Source organism: Pelodiscus sinensis, chromosome 2 (genome assembly GCF_052426305.1).
Source record: "Pelodiscus sinensis isolate ZL-2025 chromosome 2, ASM5242630v1, whole genome shotgun sequence".
NCBI lineage: Eukaryota > Metazoa > Chordata > Testudines > Trionychidae > Pelodiscus > Pelodiscus sinensis.
In genome coordinates this window covers 175765827-175784422 of record NC_143053.1, presented here as the reverse complement: position 1 = coordinate 175784422, position 18596 = coordinate 175765827, and the positions used below count along the sequence as shown (strand labels likewise).

At 42.3% G+C, this 18596-nt stretch overlaps 1 protein-coding gene across 3 annotated transcripts in view; it reads right to left on the bottom strand.

Annotated features, from left to right (window-relative positions):
* Window positions 1–12423, bottom strand: part of TRANK1 (tetratricopeptide repeat and ankyrin repeat containing 1) — a 72405-nt gene extending 59982 nt beyond the window's left edge. The window contains exons 1-2 of one of the 3 annotated variants that reach the window (XM_089776563.1): window positions 12219–12417; window positions 7342–7460 (exon numbers count right to left, since the gene is read on the bottom strand). Coding sequence is in view for 2 of the 3 variants with exons in the window: in XM_089776564.1 (XP_089632690.1) it covers window positions 12219–12264 (46 nt within the window). In the remaining variant the exon portion in view is untranslated. Of the gene's footprint in view, window positions 1–7341; window positions 7461–12218 lie in introns of all 3 variants that reach the window. The other 2 variants (XM_089776564.1, XM_089776562.1) reach the window with 2 other exon arrangements.
* Window positions 12424–18596: the final 6173 nt, after the last annotated feature.

The window sequence follows — 18596 nt, the reverse complement described above, 5'->3', positions numbered from 1 at the left end:
CTGGACCATGGATGTTGCCGAACCATGGAGTCCCAGTTGAGAGATATTCAACCTGTATAAATTACTCTGGATTTACTCCAGTGTAAATTAAATCCGATAAAAGCTCATGTCTTTCCTCAGAAAGAAAAAAGGTAATTGTAAGGAATGGGAGACTGGACAGTTAAAGTGAAGAAGCCACAACTATCTTTCCTGTGCTAAAAGCAAAAGGAGAACTTCTCCACAATTCTTCCCTCTCCTGCTGGGCTGTGGAGAGTTAGGAGAATTCTCCCCTGGTTTCAGTCTATTCTGGGTAGAAAATGACCCCAAACCTATTCCGCAATATAACCAAACCTTGTCTGGAATTTGGCCAGTTTTCAATTTTTGCGATCTCCTGCATTTTTTTTATTCATTCCAGAAGCATTTGTGATGAAATACAGCAAAAAAGTCTCTTCATCCTGTACTGCAGCACAACTAGAAACAGAACTCGAAATCTTGTGACAAAGCATATTCTTTTGCGCTTGCCAGCCAAGGATCTAAAACAGATAGCAACAAAAGAAGTAGGATGATAGCAGTTGACTTCAGTGGAAACAAGACTGGAACAAAAGCCAAGAGGTTTGAACATCGAAATTTAACAGCTGAGTGCTTATTTAAACAGAAACACTGAACTGCCAATTGCTACATAAAACATGTTGCTCTATGTTCTTCCTGCAGCTTAATTCTCTCTCTCTCTCAAAAAACAGCCAAACATTTGTCTATTCATAGGAGTTCACAACAAAGATTCCATCTATTATTCTGGATTGAATGAGCATAATTATTTATTTCGTGCAACATAAATGAGCAAAATTAGAACCATAAGAAACCAAAGAACATGAATTTCCTGATGGGGAAAAATACTAAATCCGTCACCATGTGTAAATCTTCCTTAAAAAATAAAAATAAAAATCACAGAAATACTTATATAGAAGCCAGGGGGAAAGGGAAGCCATAAAGACCCTTCTCTTCTTTATTAACTAAGTCAATGTAATAGCAAGACCCTGGATCCTGAAAATAATTAAGAATGTGCTTACTGTGAATAGTACCACTGGACTACTCAGAAAATTAAGCACATGTATAAGTGTCTGCAGGATAGCAACCTAAGCATAAAAATCACTAAAACCTGATCTTATTCCTAGTTCATCAAAAGACAAAACTACTGTTGATTTCAGTGGGAGTAAAATTCAGTGTTGCCAAGTCTTTGGATTCTGTTGAGACTCATGATTTGAGGTTTCACTCGTTCCTATAGAGTAGGGATCTTAAATTTAGATTAAATCGGCTAAACGAATAGCAGGGGAGTCCCCAGCTGACCTCACACGGCACTGCTGTTTTGAAGCACCCCCGCCTCTTTCCCCACCCCCGCCTCTGACAGAGGCAGGATGGGGAGAAGGGAGTGACTAGTCAAGTAGTGTTTCAACTATCCAATAAGCATTTGCTTATTGGATAGTCGTTCACATCCCTACTATAGACATGTCATTACATCAAAGTCCTAATTTTCTTTCTCTCTCTTTTTTTGGGGGAGAACGGGTAGAGAGGTTGTAGTTGTGGAGAAAAAGCTTAAAGCTGTGATCAGAATCCTAAAGGCTCAAGTGATTTTTTAAAAATATGATTTTAAGCCAATCTTGATAGTTTGGGAGACCCAATTAATGATTTTTAAACATCTGGTGTTAGCAATACCATAATCAGGAAGTGTGAAAGTTAAAGCCCAAGTCTGTTTATTCAGCCTGCAGGTTCTGGAGTTATACGTTTTGTAAGATAAATAATATGTTAAGCTACTTACTTAAAGAGAAAACAGACTAGTAAGCTATATTGAGTAATATTAACTTTATGTTGCTGTTGCAAGTTCATTGAGAAGTCTCATCTTATGGCAACAGTTACCAGGTAGAAAAGCCCTTTTTTCCCCAAGGCACGTCACTGCCTCCAAAATCCAGAGCTACAAATATTTTTTGTAATAAAAGATGGGGGGGGGGGGGGGGGAATGTTATTGCGACACTGGGAAACAGGAAGTCTCTCCATGCTTGAGGAAATTCATCCTCCAGGAAGTCTTTGTAATCACCCTTCCTGTCATGCAAAATGAATGCAACTTCTTATCCCTGCCCTCAATGACAGACATTACTACATCAGCAGAAAACACCCACCAAACTGCAAAAAGAGTAACTGCCAAACACCTTCAACAGAATTCAGAGATGAAAAAAAGACAAACCACTCCAACAGAAAACGTGAACACTTGCTCAAAAAGCAGCCTCCCTTCCTTCCTTCCTTCCGGATAGGGGGGAAAAACCCCAAACAACTGTCAGGCAGAAAGATAGTCTCCCAGCCTCTATCACCACAAACAGATGGAATGTAGTAACATCAGGCCCATTGAATATTATTGTTGCACTGAAAGGTCCCAAAAGGCACCCAAGGGAAACTGCAGCACTTTACACTTTGTTCCTTATATACTGCACAAAAGTTTTCAGCCTGCATTGAAATAGTTGTTGTATGCAAAGATTAGGAAAACAAAATAGATTAGGAAAACAAAATAGAACTTTTGAAAAAATTGGATTTGTCTCTGCATTCAATAGTAAAGATGCCCCCAAAAAATCTTAAAATTGCAAGATATGCTGTTATTTGGCAATAGTGATGTTCCTACATTCTAACTCAGTCCGGGTCTACACTTAAAAATCAGACCACCCTACTTAGGTCACTCAGGATTGTGTAAAATTCCATGCACTGAGTGCCATGGGGTGGTTGCCCCTTACTCTCAGGATAGACACAGCAAGATCAACAGAACTCTTCAGTTGACTCAGCAACTGTGTCTGAGGCTTTGTCTATGCTAAGCAACTTTTAGGGAGACAACTGGGTGGCAAAAAGTCAGGCAACATAGCCACCGTTGGCTCTTTTGTTGACAAAATACTTCCACCCCCAGTGAGCTGCACTCCCTTTGCCAACAGGAGAGCTATCCAGCTGACAAAGAGCTGTTCAGATGGCTATTTGCTGTTGGCAAAACTTGTCTTTTGCTGGGGTGTCATTTTAACACCTCTGAATAACATAAGTTATCATTCAGTTCTAGTGTAAACACAACCTCAGAGAGATGCATTAACCACGTCAATATAAGAAATGTCTATATTGCAGTGGCATAGCTGCAGCACTATGGCTATGTCGTTGTAGTGCCTACAGTGTTTAAATGAGAGTCATAATATCTAGTTGTGACCCAAACAAATGAAAATTTTAAGCACAGGAAAAATATACTTGTCAAATTTGTACAGGGCGTTCCCCAAGGCCTGTTTAGGCTAAGGGAAAAGGTGTTTTGTTTTGCTTTTTGTTAGGGAGCATATTTTAATTACTGTCTACAACTGTGTTAGCACCTACCCAGGACATGTTTTAAATACCTTTAAAAATGTGTTTGCTACTGTTTACATTTACAAGGTCTACATTTTGTGAGATTCTGTGCAAAGGGCAGCAGGTGGCTCCTGTCACTCCATGACTAATTCTCTGACTGGCTTTCGCACACCCTCTCACATCACACAATACAGTGAAACCTCAGAGTTACGAATACCAGAGGAAAGAACTAACCTGTCAGCCACACACCTCATTTGGAACCAGAAGCATGCAATCAGGTAGCAGCAGACACAAAATAAATAAAGCAAATACAGTACAGTACTGTGTTAAATGTAAACTACTAAAAAAATAAAAGGGGAAGATTTCAAAAGGTGAAGAAACGGTCTCTGTGCTTGTTTTATTTAAATTAACATGGTTAAAAGCAGCATTTTTCAGTCAATGTCCACTTGTAAACTTTTGAAAAAAAAATCACAATGTTTTGTCCACAGGTACGAGCCACCTCCATTCCCAGTAACTGAGGGAATACTGTAATTAAAAACTCAGCCTGGACACACAAGCTAAAAAGTAAAGAAATATCAAGACATGGGGATAGTAGGAAAGTATGTGCCTGTTTGTGTTAGCCCACATGTGTTTTCAGTTATTCACCTGAAAAAATTTTGGGCCATGGGCAGTCCCTGATCCTGTGCCTGACAGCAAGTGGGGCTTTGTGCGTGGACAAAAGTCCACATTCACACTATCAACTGCAGTATCAGACAGTACTTTATTGGTCATTTTCAAGGGGATGTACGGACATTGCAATTTATGATCTGTCTAGAACGACCATGTCAAGGATCCTGCATTAATAACTAAGCTAACTTTTTCCCTCCTGAAAAGGAAGCAACAGTTCTAGTTTCCCAGCTAAATTAATTATCCACATCCAACTCAGCATTGTGTTGGATCTTCATGGTGACTTGTGGCCTTAAAAATTAGGCTTATACTCTTTTGTTTTATCATCTATGTAAGTGTATGGCCCAAAAGTTTCTGGTGTCTCTAACTTTAGATATACCCCTCCTGCCAGCCAAAATAATAAGCATCCAGAAGTTAATTTCTGCTTGTTTATTACCTTAGAAATATCAAGATTATCTAGTCTGATTTTCTCTGGTATTGTGGGAAGAACTGCTGTATGGTTCAAAGCATGTATTTCACTAATTCATACTTTAATTGGAAGCTAAGGATACTGAAACAAATCAGAAAATGTTCAGAGAACACAACAAAAGCTGGCCTTCTTTCCATGACACAGAGCCAGAAAAATAATAACAGAGCCTTATTTATTGCCCCTCAGCTTTAAACAAAGATGCATCTGGAAAAAGATACATCATTTGGACATTTCTCACACCACAATACAACCTATTAATTGCCCTTATTTTATGGCTCTGAACCCGTCATAAACTTTGTATGCAGAGACCTTTGTTTTGTACCCACCCAGGTTCAGGGCCTAAGCTGCTTTTTAAGGGAATGATTATACTTAACCCAGGAGCGTGCCTCCCACGAGTATGAGGTAGACAGACTCATACTAGCTTTGCTCAAGCGAACATGCTAAGAATGGCAGTGCAAACGTTGCAGAACAAACAGCAGCTTGGGCTAGCCACCTAAGCTCAGACCTGGGAATCATGCAGGCTTGAACTCTCCCAGCTGCAATGTGGACGTACTGAAAGTGGGCCTACAATACTTTAAGAGTCTTCATACTGATCAGGCTCTTTTGCCCATGTCCTGAAATGCACACAAAGTTATATCCCAACTAAGGATGCCAGTTCCTTTAATTCCTGGCACTCTCAGAATTATTCTTAGATCCTTGAGCAGATACAAAATATGTATCCACATCCAGATCTGCAAAAACAAGCAGTGGATATAAAGCAGATATCTGTGGATTTGCAGGGCACTAACTACCGGGTGGGCTGACAATCCTAATTCTAAACCATGATAGCTGTACCACAAAACGAAAAGTTATAAGTTGGTTATTAGCACTTTTAAATAATCCTCACAATTATCACCCACTGACATTTGTAAATATGTTGAAAGATTTTTTAAAAATGTTACAAGATTGAATACATTATGATAAATTATAGATAAAAATTTAGATATGGTCTCTTCGGAACTTGAAGAGAGAGAGTGTAAAACATATAGACCTGAATTTATGGACGAGGGGTTCTGACTCGCTGCTGGGTGCATCTGATCAGAAGCAATTTAGGTTATTATCCCAATTCAGGTTACAGAGAGAGCGAGAACACTGAAAGGTCTATCTCAGAAAAGTAATTTTGTGGCATGTGGTAAGGGCACTCAAACGGAGGACAATACCAATTCATTAAAATATTTATTAAAACAAATGAAAGAACAACATATATTAGGGAAGCATGAGGTTACACGAACATAACACAATTCTTGGACTCCCTTTAGTAACATCTTTAAGATAAAGAAAAGATAAAGAAATACTTAAGCTAGTACTTAGGATACTTACATAATAACACCCCTTTCTGAAGGCCTGATGTTAAGAGACATAGGACCAGTCTTGCCTCTGGCATGCCCAATGAAGTTGAAGGTGGAAGCATGTAGAGTGCTGAGTGGCTAAGCCACAGTTTCTAAACATGGTTAGCAAAACCACTCTGAGAAACCTGCTAACTGGGTGCTGCGGTGTGTTTATTTACCGGCTCCACGGCCACAGAGCCTTGCGGCTCCACTGGCTCCAGTATGCCATTTGCTTCCCATGGCTCCCCAGAGTCAATGGAAGCCACGAGGCTTCGTGGCCGTGGAGCCAGTAAACAAACACACCAGAGTGGCCAGTGAGTAGGTTGGTTTGGCAGACCACGTTGAGAAACACTGGGCTAAGCTAATTGCCATTGGCAGAGAAGCTCAGAGTGCTCTTTCAAGCTCAAAAAGCTACAATGACTACAACTCCTTTTGCATTTTAGCTTCAATATTTTTATAGGGGCCTTGACGCTGTTTGATTCTGGCCCAATCTACCATGCCCAAATTATTATTTCCTCATCCTAAGAAATCTTCAGGTACACTTACTATAGCTTAGTAGATTATGATGCTTATCACTATATATTAATGAGGATTAGCTCACTCCTGAAACCATTACCTTTGGCCTGTCTTACAAATTCTCTGACCTGTAATCTGTCCTGTGGTTACCAAGCTGTTCTGGGCACTGGATGAACTGACTCAGTGTAGGTTCAGTTTTCCTATTTAATTCCCCAAAGTCAAGGAACAGCCAAACAGGCATTTTATCTAGGCCAAAGGTCACTTATGCTAACTTACTCTATTAATTTGCTTTAGCTGTTTAAACAGGATACAGGCTTGTAGGTTTCTTGAACTACAGCTTAATACTATGGATAACCACGAATACCTGGATGAATACCTATAGCGAACACTATAGGCAGGGCTCGACAAATCCGCTTATCTACTCGCCTGTGGCAAGTAGATTTCAGCCGGTTGCCCCGTTCACCGGCAGTTTGCGCATGCGCACTGCGGGGCTGGAGAGTGGTTTTCGCCGCAGTTTGTTGAGCCACGACTATAGGTATATATACTGGATAACAACAATAAAGTATAAATTAACTCAAGAAATGCATGTTATCTGGTATGGCAGGCAAGCAACTTAACCTTATGGGCTACAGGAAGTATAACAGCCTGACATGCACAGCTCCGAGAGGTGTAGCTAGGAAAAGAAGGAAGGAGATTTCTGACACTCTCAGCAGTTGGTGTTTGTAAATGTTTGCCACTCCCTGGTAAAGATACTAATGCTAGATGTATCTAGGAAATTAACAATGTGAGGATGCTTGGGATCACAGAAATCAAAGCAATAGTAAAGGATCTTGAGATTAAAACTGGCCTGGAAGTTAAGGGACTGGGACTCAAGAACATTTGGGCTCAATGACCAGCTTTGACACAGCCATCCTGTGTGACCTTGAGCAAATCACTTAGTCTCTCTTTTCCATTTGTACAACTGGGATAATAATTCTTCCTTTCCCCCACCTTTTATCTGTTGTGTCTATTTAGGCTGTCAGCTCTTCAAGGCAGGTCACGTCTCTTACTCTGTATTTATAGTGCTTAGTGCAATAGGACTTCAATCTCTGCTGTGGTTCCACGCACAACTAAAATGCAAAAGATAAACATCATATTTAGTTGATTTTCAGGAAGGGTCGACAATGAGTGAGAGGCAAGCAAAGCTACAAAAAAATATGCAAGCAAAAGCAGTTAGTAGAAGGATTACTTCAGATCTCCCATTAAACCACAAATAATCTTTGTTGCTATTTCTAAAAGGAGGGGAAGGATGTTTTAGTGATAAGGGCTATAGAATAGAATTTGGGAGACCCAGATTAAATTCCCTCTTCTGCCACTAACTGGGAGAGATCTTGGACAAATCATTTAACCTCTCCGTGTCAGTTCCCCATCTGTAATAGGGATGTAAGCGACTAGTTGACTATCGTATAGTCAACTAGTCCCTTGACTGGTCACTTCCCCCACACAGCAAGGGGGGGGAAGCAGGTTGCTGGTGGGGAGCCAGCTTAAATGCCGGTTCCCTCAGCACCATATCTCCGCAAGGGGCAGGGGAGTAGCAGGTACCAGGTGCGAGCTGGGAATCAGCTGATTCCTGGCTCATGCCCAGTCCCAGATGCTACGACTCTGCTTTTTAAATGTATTAAAAATCGTAAGCACAGAGGGGGGGACCCAGCGCGAGCCGGCTGCATCTCCCCTGCTGATCAATCCATCGACTGGTCGATGGAAAATCCATTGACTGGCCGATTAGTTAATTAACCTATATTTAATCCCCCCTAATCTGTAATATGGGGATAATAGCATTTTCCATTCTTGACTGATTTGGAGCGTCTCTGTGATAATTTAGGACTACTCTGTGCTGACCTGCTTCTTGGGATGTTTACTGCATAAAAAATGATTTAGTTTAATAGGGTACATTAAGGAAAACAACCAGGAAGGAAATCAAAATGGTTGAAGATAAACCACTTATCAGTTGTTAAAAGGCAATGCCAGAACTTTGACAATTCAACCTCCTGACTACAGCCCATGTACAAAACTAGGTTGATGAGTAGGGCCAATGCCCAAGAACCTAAAGATCAAGAAGTGCTAGAATAGCTGAAAAATGGATTCCCTCAAGAGGAAGACAGCTATTCAGGATCTGCGGGGGTATCTGCAGAAGTTAGGTAAGATACCACAGGAAATGATTTAGTTAAGATAGACAGGGATATAGACTGTTTTAAAACCCTTTAAATGCTTTGTTCCTGCTGTTAGACAACATTTTGGTTTTAAGAGTGCTGTCTGGCCACTATACACGGGCCCCCCTCCCCCGAACGCAAGAACTGTAGGTGCTGGGTCTGTCAGATCTGGTGTGTGAGCATCATCAGTACACAGGTATGGTAGCTCAGAGCCCAGTGTACGAATGGGAGGAATGTGGAATTCCACCCCATGACAGAGAGATAAAGGCACCAGGGGTTGCACTCAGAGAAACAGCAAAAGGAACAGAGGTGCAGGTAGCATTCTAAGTAAAAAGACCTTACACCATGAGAAAGAATCTGGGAGGGGCAGGGATTTTTTTTTTTTAATTAAATTCACAGGCAGTAGCACAAATATCAACTGTCACCGAATATGCATGACCTCAAGTGCTATGATTTTTCCAACAAGCTGAGGAATGGAAGTGCAAGTCCATGCACACTGTTCTTATGCTGGGTGCAGACTGTAGCACACAGCCATTTCAGTTGGAGTAGCAGTTTGGGGCGGAAGACAGAAGAATTAGCAGCTGGTTTTACATGAGGCACAGTAGCCACCCTGCAGCCAGTTGGAACACAAGCGCCAAGCTAGAGACCAGTGAGCCTGGATGCCTGCTTCCACCTCCCACAATTTTTACAACACCAAGTCTCAGGTGAAGTTCACAGTTTCAACTTAGTATGTGAGACTGTGATTTTTACAGGGCTCTAGCCACGAAATCAAGGAAGCTAGTCACAGAGCAAGATACTATTTCAGTAGGAGTGAAGATATCACATCTGTCCCTTTGAGATCAGTGGATGAATAGGGCTATAGGTGTGGAAAGCATGACTCTTTGCTCCTACCCAGTCTTAATTATATAAACTGTATTCATCCCACTTAGATTCTGAACTCTAGGATAAGTCTAGCGAGGCCCCATGAAAACATATAGTAAAATGCACAGAATTTCATTTTATTGCCCTCTGACTTAAATACAAGAATTAAATGTGAATCTGATTAATTTAATGGTGTAGTTCTTTGTCACAGAACTAGCCAAAAGCCACTGTGGTTTTATTTAAAAAAAAAAGATATAATTAGGCATGATATTCTTGCTCACCTTCCCCTCCTCAAGCCAAAAGTTAGCACTACACGTTAACTTCTGTTTAACTGATAGTTGTCTATCCCAGTGTTTCTCAAACCTTTTTTTTAATATAAAGTATCCCTTTCTCAAAAAAAAAAAAAAAAAAAATAAGTATCCCCCAGTACCTACAGTTTTCAGACACACAATTTTTTTTCTACCATTGCAACACATTTGTTTAAACAATTTAATCATAGCAGGGTGGGTGATAAAATTTTTTGGTATAAAAAAGTAAAAAAAGAATAAAGTGCTGTGAAACTTAAAACAAAAATTCAGTTCTCCAAATTTTAGTTGTGTTGAAGTACCTCCCAGACTTTTCTTGAGTATCCCTAAGGGTACTCGTACCACCAATTGAAAAAAACTGGTGTATCCAACATTGTATAAAGCAAGGGAGGAGGAACAGCTCAGTAGTTTGAGCATTGGCCTGCTAAACCCAGAGTTGTGAGGGGGCCATTTAAGGATCTGGGGCAAATCTGTCAGGGATGGTACTTGGTCCTGCTGTGAGGGCAGGGGACTGGACTCAATGACCTCTCAAGGTCCCTTCCAGCTCTATGAGATGGTATATCTCCATATAAGTTTCCAAAACAGAACTGTGGTCTGAATTTGGTCCTTTTATCCAAAGTAGTGTTATCCTATCATTGTAACAGGATAGGATTTTTTTCTCTTTTAGTTTATGTTATCACCTCTTCCTCTCTAACGATGATAATACCAGGTCTTCTCTCCAGGAGGAAGAGATGTGTAAACCAGGAGTTACTCTCTATGGGTGTATCTACACTGCAGGGCTTAACTCAAAATAAACTATGCAAATTGAGCTGTCAATTGCATATCTTATTTTGAAATAGCTTATTTCAAGATAGGGAGCATCTACACAGCACTTATTTCGAAAAGGAGCACTCTTCCTTCAGTTTCCCTTATTCTTTCTACAATGAGGGTTACAGGAGTCCGAGTAAGAAATCCTCCAACTTGACAGGATTTTGACACTATTTTGAAATAACTGCCTGCTGCGTAGACACGGACTAAGTTATTTTGAAATAGTACTAGTTATTTCAAAATAGTGTTGTGGTTTAGACTTACCCTAAGAAGCAACTTTGGAATTCCTATATAAATACAATCTCTGTGAAGGAAATATTGCAAATTGTTAACTCTGCCTTACATCCATAAGGGGTGGTAGGAGGAAAGCAACTTTGAAAAACCTAGTTTACATCAGCCTCCAGTTTCCATCACACTTTAAACACTACAAGATGTGATCCAACCCAGAAAAGACCAAGTCAATGGGGTACCTGAAACTTGTTTTACACAAAGCTGGACAGACAACTATTAGAGATGATCTAGAGCATACTTGATACTGCTGGGAGGGCAGGGGACTGGACTTGATCTCTCAAGGTCCCTTCCAGTTCTAGTATTCTATGAGTCTAGGATTCTAAGGTTTCCTAGCACTGCTGATGGAGCTGAATCAGATCAGCAATGGTGAAAAATCTCTGCAAGATTTCCCTGGTATAGGCAAAGCCATTTGAGAACTGGGAATACAATTCTACAAATCCTGACTCCCTCATCTGTGGTAAAACTGTCTATAGTCAACCCCGAAGAGTTAAATGCATCAATTTTCACAGCTGCATGGGGAAATTACTGGACTCCTAAGATTTTCCAGGAGATCTGGAATCCTTTTACCGCTTGGAATAAATCACAATTATCTATTTTTGTAATATTGCACAACTGCTGGTTTGTTTTTGAACAAACCACCAAGAAAAAGATTAAAAGAAAAACAAGCATTACAGGGATGAAAAGTGCAGAAACCATTCACTTTACTTTTTAAACAAAAAAAAACTTTTCAGTTTGCAGAGAGATTTTTAAAAAAACCAAACAGCAACAGAATAATCCCAGTGGGAAAAGTGAGTCCAACTCCATTAGAATACGTGCTCGTTTCCAGACTGCACTAAAGAAGTCCCGCCACATTCTTAAAGGCAGATTCACACACACAATCAGTCCCACTTTTTGGAGTGCTCTATAAACACGTCATCAAAACACAAACAAACCACACACGATGCACCCTGCGGGTGAAAGAACAAAGATGGCCTCATAATTCACCTCACATCCAGGCAAGCCTCTAAAATTATCTACACCCGTTATTTTGCATATGTAGAATATGTCTCATCCCTTCCTTTTTAAGGAACATGGACCCTCTCCTACGTTCTTGGAACACCCTCACTAACTTCAGTGGAAGTTTAGGGTGCCCACGGAAGGTGGAATTAGGCACCCCGCCCCCTAAAGAAATACATCTTTCCATGCACTGCAGTCCTGCCGAAGGAGGGAATTGAGTAGAGCTGGTTAAGGGAGGATGGTCTCTGGACCCTCTCTCTATATTTCAGTCTGCTGCGGAAATGAGGGAAGGGGGGGGTCCATGTACTGCACTGAGTGCAACCAGCCCAAAGCAGAGGTGCATGCTGCTTTCTCCTGCAGGCAGTTCCCTGGCTTGCTGCACCGCCTATGGATGCAATGGCGACGTCCACCCTCCTACCTGGTAAATCTCGAAGGGGCTGCAAGACACCAGTACGCGAAGGCATTTGCCGCTGCAGCTTCTGTTTGCACCTCCATGCCTCGCAGCTGTGCGGAGCGGCCTGGCGCTGCCCAGCTGCTGCCCGTAAACAAAACCCATCCTCTCACGGGCGCGCTCGCTCCACACCCAGGCCTGGGTGGGCCACGTTCTAACCCCGCCCTCTCAGCTACGTCATTTCGGGGAAATGGGCGGCGAGGTGCCGGTGATGGAATTTTGAGCAGCTGAGACTTCGAAAATCGAAACCTGGATGTTTGCGCCTTCTGAGCCAGCCACCCCTGACCCGACGCACACACGAGCTCAAGAGGCTGCGGGGTGGGGGTAGGGAGAACAGGACGTGACCCCTGGCCGTTTGCACGTTGGGTGGCATCCCCTATACCTTTCTTTATGGAGTCAGCTCCCAGTGTTAACCTACCTGTAAGATATTTAAGCTCTTATTAATGGAGATGGTAGAAAGGACAACATTAATAAAGAGCCTTACATCTTGATTACCAATCTAATTACCCCCTCCACCTCTACTTTAGAATCCATATTTTAGTGATTGCTTATTCACCATTAAGATGTGTAGGTGCTGGTGCAAAGTTTAAATGGTGATTTCAAATTTCTCCAAACTTTGCGTCTTGTGGGTTTTGTCATCCTCGCTCTGAAAACATTAGGGTGCAAAAGGGATTTTGCTGTGTTTCCTGGAGACATTTTAATGTTGTTATTATTTTAAAGTGCATGAGTCAAAATTATGCTTCTGAATAATACATTATTATTACTAAATATTGGGAGACAGCTTTTGGGTTACAAATAGAGCAAAAGAGCAGAAATCTATCATTGCAGAGCCATTAGCTTGCTCTGTGACCTTGTGCAAGTCTCTTAAGGCCTAGTGTTCAGTGAGAAGTGTAAATGGTTATAGTGTATGGAAATCATGCTTTTAGTTTTCCTGTCTATAAAATAAGGATATTATGTACTCATCTTCAATAAGTACTATAAGATTCTTGAATAATATGTTCTTAAAATTGCAGAGTACTACTACTACTACTAATATATCCTATGTATTGCTAACTGGAGGATTTAAAAAAGTTTAAATGGCTCAATGACTTACTCAACATGTAAGTATGCAGAGATTTCACTCATTAATGGACTTATAAGTAGCCATTCTTCTACAAAATAATTTAGCAAGCCAACTACGGACAGAGAGAGTGGAATTGACCTTTATATGTAAATTTGACACTTGTCTCCCTTGGCCTGAAAAAAGACTTGAACTGATTAACATATTATAAAACCAGTTTTCCATATATTCAGCACCCCATTGACATCAAATGTTAAGTATGGGACACTTTCAGCACACTCAATTAGCCTTATTAGCACCTGGACAACTGCTATTATTTTCTCCCTTTTTATTCTGAGAGTCCCCCTTTTTAACTCTGCGCAAGGTCATCTCATCTGAAGAAGTGGGTTTTGCACATGAAAGCTCATGATACTATATATTTATATATATATATATATACATACACACACACATACACACACACACACACACAGTTACAACCATTTTTGTAAGTGCAGAAGGGGCCAAAAAACCCCGACTTACGTTCTCAGCCTGCATTTACGACGGCGCACAACGCCCCTGACTTGGATTGTGTTAGTCTTTAAGGTGCCACAGGATTGCTCATTGTTTTTAGAGGATTCATGTATATTAAGTTTCAATAGCACCTTTCGTCAGAAAGCACTGTACAATACTGATGCCTCGACACCTCATTGAAGTAGGAAATTATTTCTGTATTAATTTTAGAATGAGACAATCTGGTGTGTATAAGAAAATGGAAGCTGCACATTTTTAAGCAGTTTTGAAACTTTCAAATTCCAGTTTTTGAGATCTATTTTAATTAAAATAAATTGATAGCCTACAGCAAAGATGAATAATTTGCTAATGTATTTTTCGATAATTGTTTTTGTTACACACCAAGCTTTTAAAATGAAGCATTTCAATAATGAGAGCTGTTACAATCAATTGATCTCTTAATATACACAAAGTAATAGAGACTAACAAGTCTATTTTCTACAAAGAGCATTTTCAGAACTTCTGTTGTAGCATCACATATAGGGTACTCGTAACTATAGTGACATTGGAGATTTTTACTACATCATTTAACTCTGATCAGAGAACATCTAGACAACATGTTGGCAAAAACACACCTTGTGCATCTACACTAGTGCTCCCACCATTGCTAGGATCGGTGCAGATGTATAGGTGCTAGAACAGAGAGAGAAGAACATTAGAAATTACTCTGCATCATTTTATATATGAATATAAAATTGTATATATGAATGAGCCGAAGAAGAGAGTCCCTGGGTGAGATGCAGCAGTTTTTACTCAGGCAAAACTTGCACTCACTGACAAAATGTGTATAAACCTGTTGCCAGGGCTGAAGCCTGGCTCTTAGAGGTGACAACCAGATGCAAACTTGAAACTAAACATGCTTTCTGCGTCATCACACTTAAATGCACGCATGCAGTTTCACTTTAGCCATCCAACATTCATTCTGATAAAAACTTCTTGCACAATTCTGCTACAGAATTCAGTAGAAACTATGGCCTAACACACCCTGACAACAAACATGCATGACGTACCACCAAGAGAGCAATCATACTTTAAAAATGAGTCACATGACAGGAAAATGAAACTTTGTATTTCTTCTGCACACTGCTTTAAAAATGAAACTTGGCAGTACTAGAACCATAACTTGTGAGTCTTCCCCTCCCACTGAAAGTGAAAGGGATAATTCCAAATCCTGCAGCCCTGCTCAATATAGGGTTGCCAGATGGTTTCACCAAAAATACTGGACCCTCCCCTCCACCTCCCCAAAAAAAGCACCAGAAACATTTTTTGAGGGGGAAAAAAGAAAAGCTAGGCCACCAAAATGCAGTCGCGGTATTTTTCTCGATTTCTTTACCAGACAAAAGGCAACCCTACCTCCATACATGCATGCCAGGTTTCTGTGAACTGCTAAGTTTCATCTGTAAAGCTGAGTGTGCTCAGAACAGAAACTGAATGGAAATGGACCGTTTTATGGAGGCAGTACTGAGGCCTGCTTTACACTGGGAGTTTAGATCAAAATTAGCCACATTAGATCAGTTTTCTAAACAATGAGTCCACACCACCAAGCCTGTTCCATCAACTTTAAGGGTCACTAAAGTTCATTTTGGTACACCGCTTTTCATGAGGAGTAACAATAAATTCAACTTTGCATGGTTGACTTTAGGGTAGTGCAGACACAGCGCTGTGAAAGTCGACGTTCTTAGTTTCCGGAGGGAGTCCTATACTGCCCTGCTGTGACCGCTCTGGCCAGGACTTTCAACTCTGCTGCTATCGAGATACTCAGGAAAAGCCTTGGGAAAAATTGAATTCCATTTCCTCTGTGATCAGCATTGTGAGCAGACCTCGGTGCAGGTAGCACATCTCAGCAGCACATCTGACCAAGAATGCCCAGGGTCACAAACAAGCTCTAGCAGGGAACATGTAGGAGATCCTGGACCTCACTATTGTGTGGAGAGAGCAATCTGTTCTCAACGAATTACAAACAAGCAAAAGCAATGCAAAGGGCATTGGGAAGAAAGGATACACCAGAGACACCCAGCAATGCTGTGTGAAAGTAAATGAGCTGAGTTGAGTGTTCCAAAAGACAAAGAAGGCAAACGGATGGTCTGGATCATCACCACTTCAGTGAGCAGCTGCATGTGATCCTATAGAGGACCTGACCAGCTTCTTTAGCTAGTCCATGGATTCCACCCAAGAGTCCAAGACACATCTCTGGCAGCCTCAGGCAGCAGCATGGAGGACAGTGTGGAGGAGGAGGAGGAGAATGGTCAGCAGCCTAGTGGGGCAACAAATTTCACTGACAGCCAGGACCTTTTTTATAACTTTGGAGACAATCCCTTCCTCCCAGAACATTTTGCAGATGGGGCCTGATGGCAGGAAAGGCACTACTGATGAATTCACATTTTTTAATCATGCTATAAGTGAGGTAAGACAATTGGGTGTGATCTGTGGCAGCCAGTCTGCCTACCCAATGAGGGCTCCCCATAACAGCTTGATAAGGTGTCTGGAGATGGAGAAGGAATCCTCTCTGCACATCTCCATAAAGCTCTCATAGAATAACTCTTTAATCTTTTTCACAGAGTTTCTGGGGACACTTGCCTTATTCCATCCTCCGTGGTGGGACAAGCCAGCAGCAGTAAGTGGTCTGGTGTCATTGCAGCACAAAGCATTGCTGCATAAGGTCCAGGTTTCTGGCCACATTCAGTCATTATCTGCTCTCTATTATGCTGTGTGATTCGGAGAAGACTGATATCTTGTATGGTAGCCTGGATGAAGCAGGGGAAGTTATCAACTGATGTTGCTGCAGTAAACCTTCATTTGCTCATCCCCAATTAAACATGTCTTGAGCCCCTGCCCTGCCACCATGCCCAGACCCCTCTCCTCTCCCTCTCACATGCTCCTGTGGGAAGGGAAAGTTGTACTCTTGGGCAAATGCGGGGTATCCGGTGAGGCCCTGCCTTGCTTTGTTGCCCTGCCTGGACCCCCTCTCACTCACAAGTTTGAGCTCCAGCCTATCCCTTATCATGTCTGCCACCAAAACAAGTCCAGCTTCTCCCCTAAGATCTCTGTGGTGTACCTGTTACTTAGTGGGTGCTTAAAAGCATAAGAATGGCCTTGTACATAACACGTTCCTATTGGCTTTAGACAGACTTTCCTTTTGTGCTAAGGGATTAGGTTTTACACTCGACATTGTATCTCCTGTCAAGTCTGTCCTTCACTTTTTGTTACAGGGGGTGCAGCAGCAAGCATGCTGCACACGTCCCTAGCTCCACCAGCTGTCTGGCTAGCACAAATCCACGTACTAGGGATGGTATGTTCAAGGAAAAAATGCCATCCTCCCATTTGGATAGGGAGTGATTAAGTGGAGGAAAACGCTGCTGTAAGAGATGCAAGCAGAGCATGAGGACAGGAGAGCATGCAGGGAACTGGAAGTAAAAAACCAGGAGAAAGTCTTGACAGTCATGGTGGATATGATGAATCACATGGCGACCTTCCAGGACAGCCACATGCACAGGCACCACCTCCAGTCTTGTGGACCAACATTCCCTCCTCACTGGGTTCCATAGCCCCCTCTCCTAAAGGCACTAGAATGCGGGGGGGGGAAGGGTATCAAGGGCAGCCTCACACTCAACCCCCACGGATGCGTCCCAGAGCAAAAGGCCGTCCTTCTCACACTAGTGATCACCCTCCCCCAAAACTTCCATCCTGAACTCTGTTTCTGTCCCTGTGCTGTGTCCCCTAAATAAAAATGCATGATTTCTGAACAACAGTTTCTTTATTGCTTGTGTTAAAGTGGGGAGGGGTTTAACAGTGTTTAAGGCAAGCACACTTAATGCAGAGGCACCTGGTTAACAGCAACATGCATGACACTGTCTCACATCACTGTCTGCATGGGTGTCGGGTATGTAAGGTGGGGGAAACTCTGCCTTCCCAAAACCACCAGGCATAGGCCTGCCCACACTCCATTCCTTGCAATAGGCTTTCTGGGGTGGAGTGTTGATGCTCCCAGGGCCCACCCTCTGCACGCTCTGGGGCTAGAGAGGCTGGGACCATGCTGCACCCCCCGACCTCCTCTGGGGCTGGGGAGGTTGGGGCCATACCACACGCCCTCTGCCCTCCCTGGAGCTGGGAAGAATGGAGCGAGCACACACCTGCCTGCTCCCCTCCCCGCTCCATGGTTGGGAGGGGGACTGTGCACACAGCATGCTGCCCCGCCTCCCTGTGGGGGCGGGGAAGGGGCAGAGCCTCAGAAGAAGAGGTGGGGCTGGCAGTGGGGCTGTGAGCTTGCCTCCCCAGCCATGCCTTTACCAACCACCCATGACTGTCGGGCCATTCATAAAGCTGTTTTTTCAGAGTCTCTCTGATTTGCAGTGCTCTTCTCCATGCTCTCCTTATTGCCCTGATGTCTGGCTGCTCATAATTACTGGCTAGGTGGTGTGCCTCAACCCCTCTACCCTGCCATATAACTTTCCCCCTCATTCTCACAGATATTATGGAGCACACAGCAGGCTGCCAATACAATGGGAATGTTCCTTTCGCTGAGGTCTAACCTAGTCAGTAGAATGCAAAGCCCGATTCTTTCAATCATCCCTTATATGGAACTGCTTCCAGGTTGGTGTCATCCACAAACTTCAGAAGTATACTCTCTATGCCATTATTTAAATAATTGAAGAAGATATTGAACAGAAAGGATTCCTGCAGAACCCCCCTCATTATGACCTTGCAGCATGACTGAACCACTGATGATGACTCTC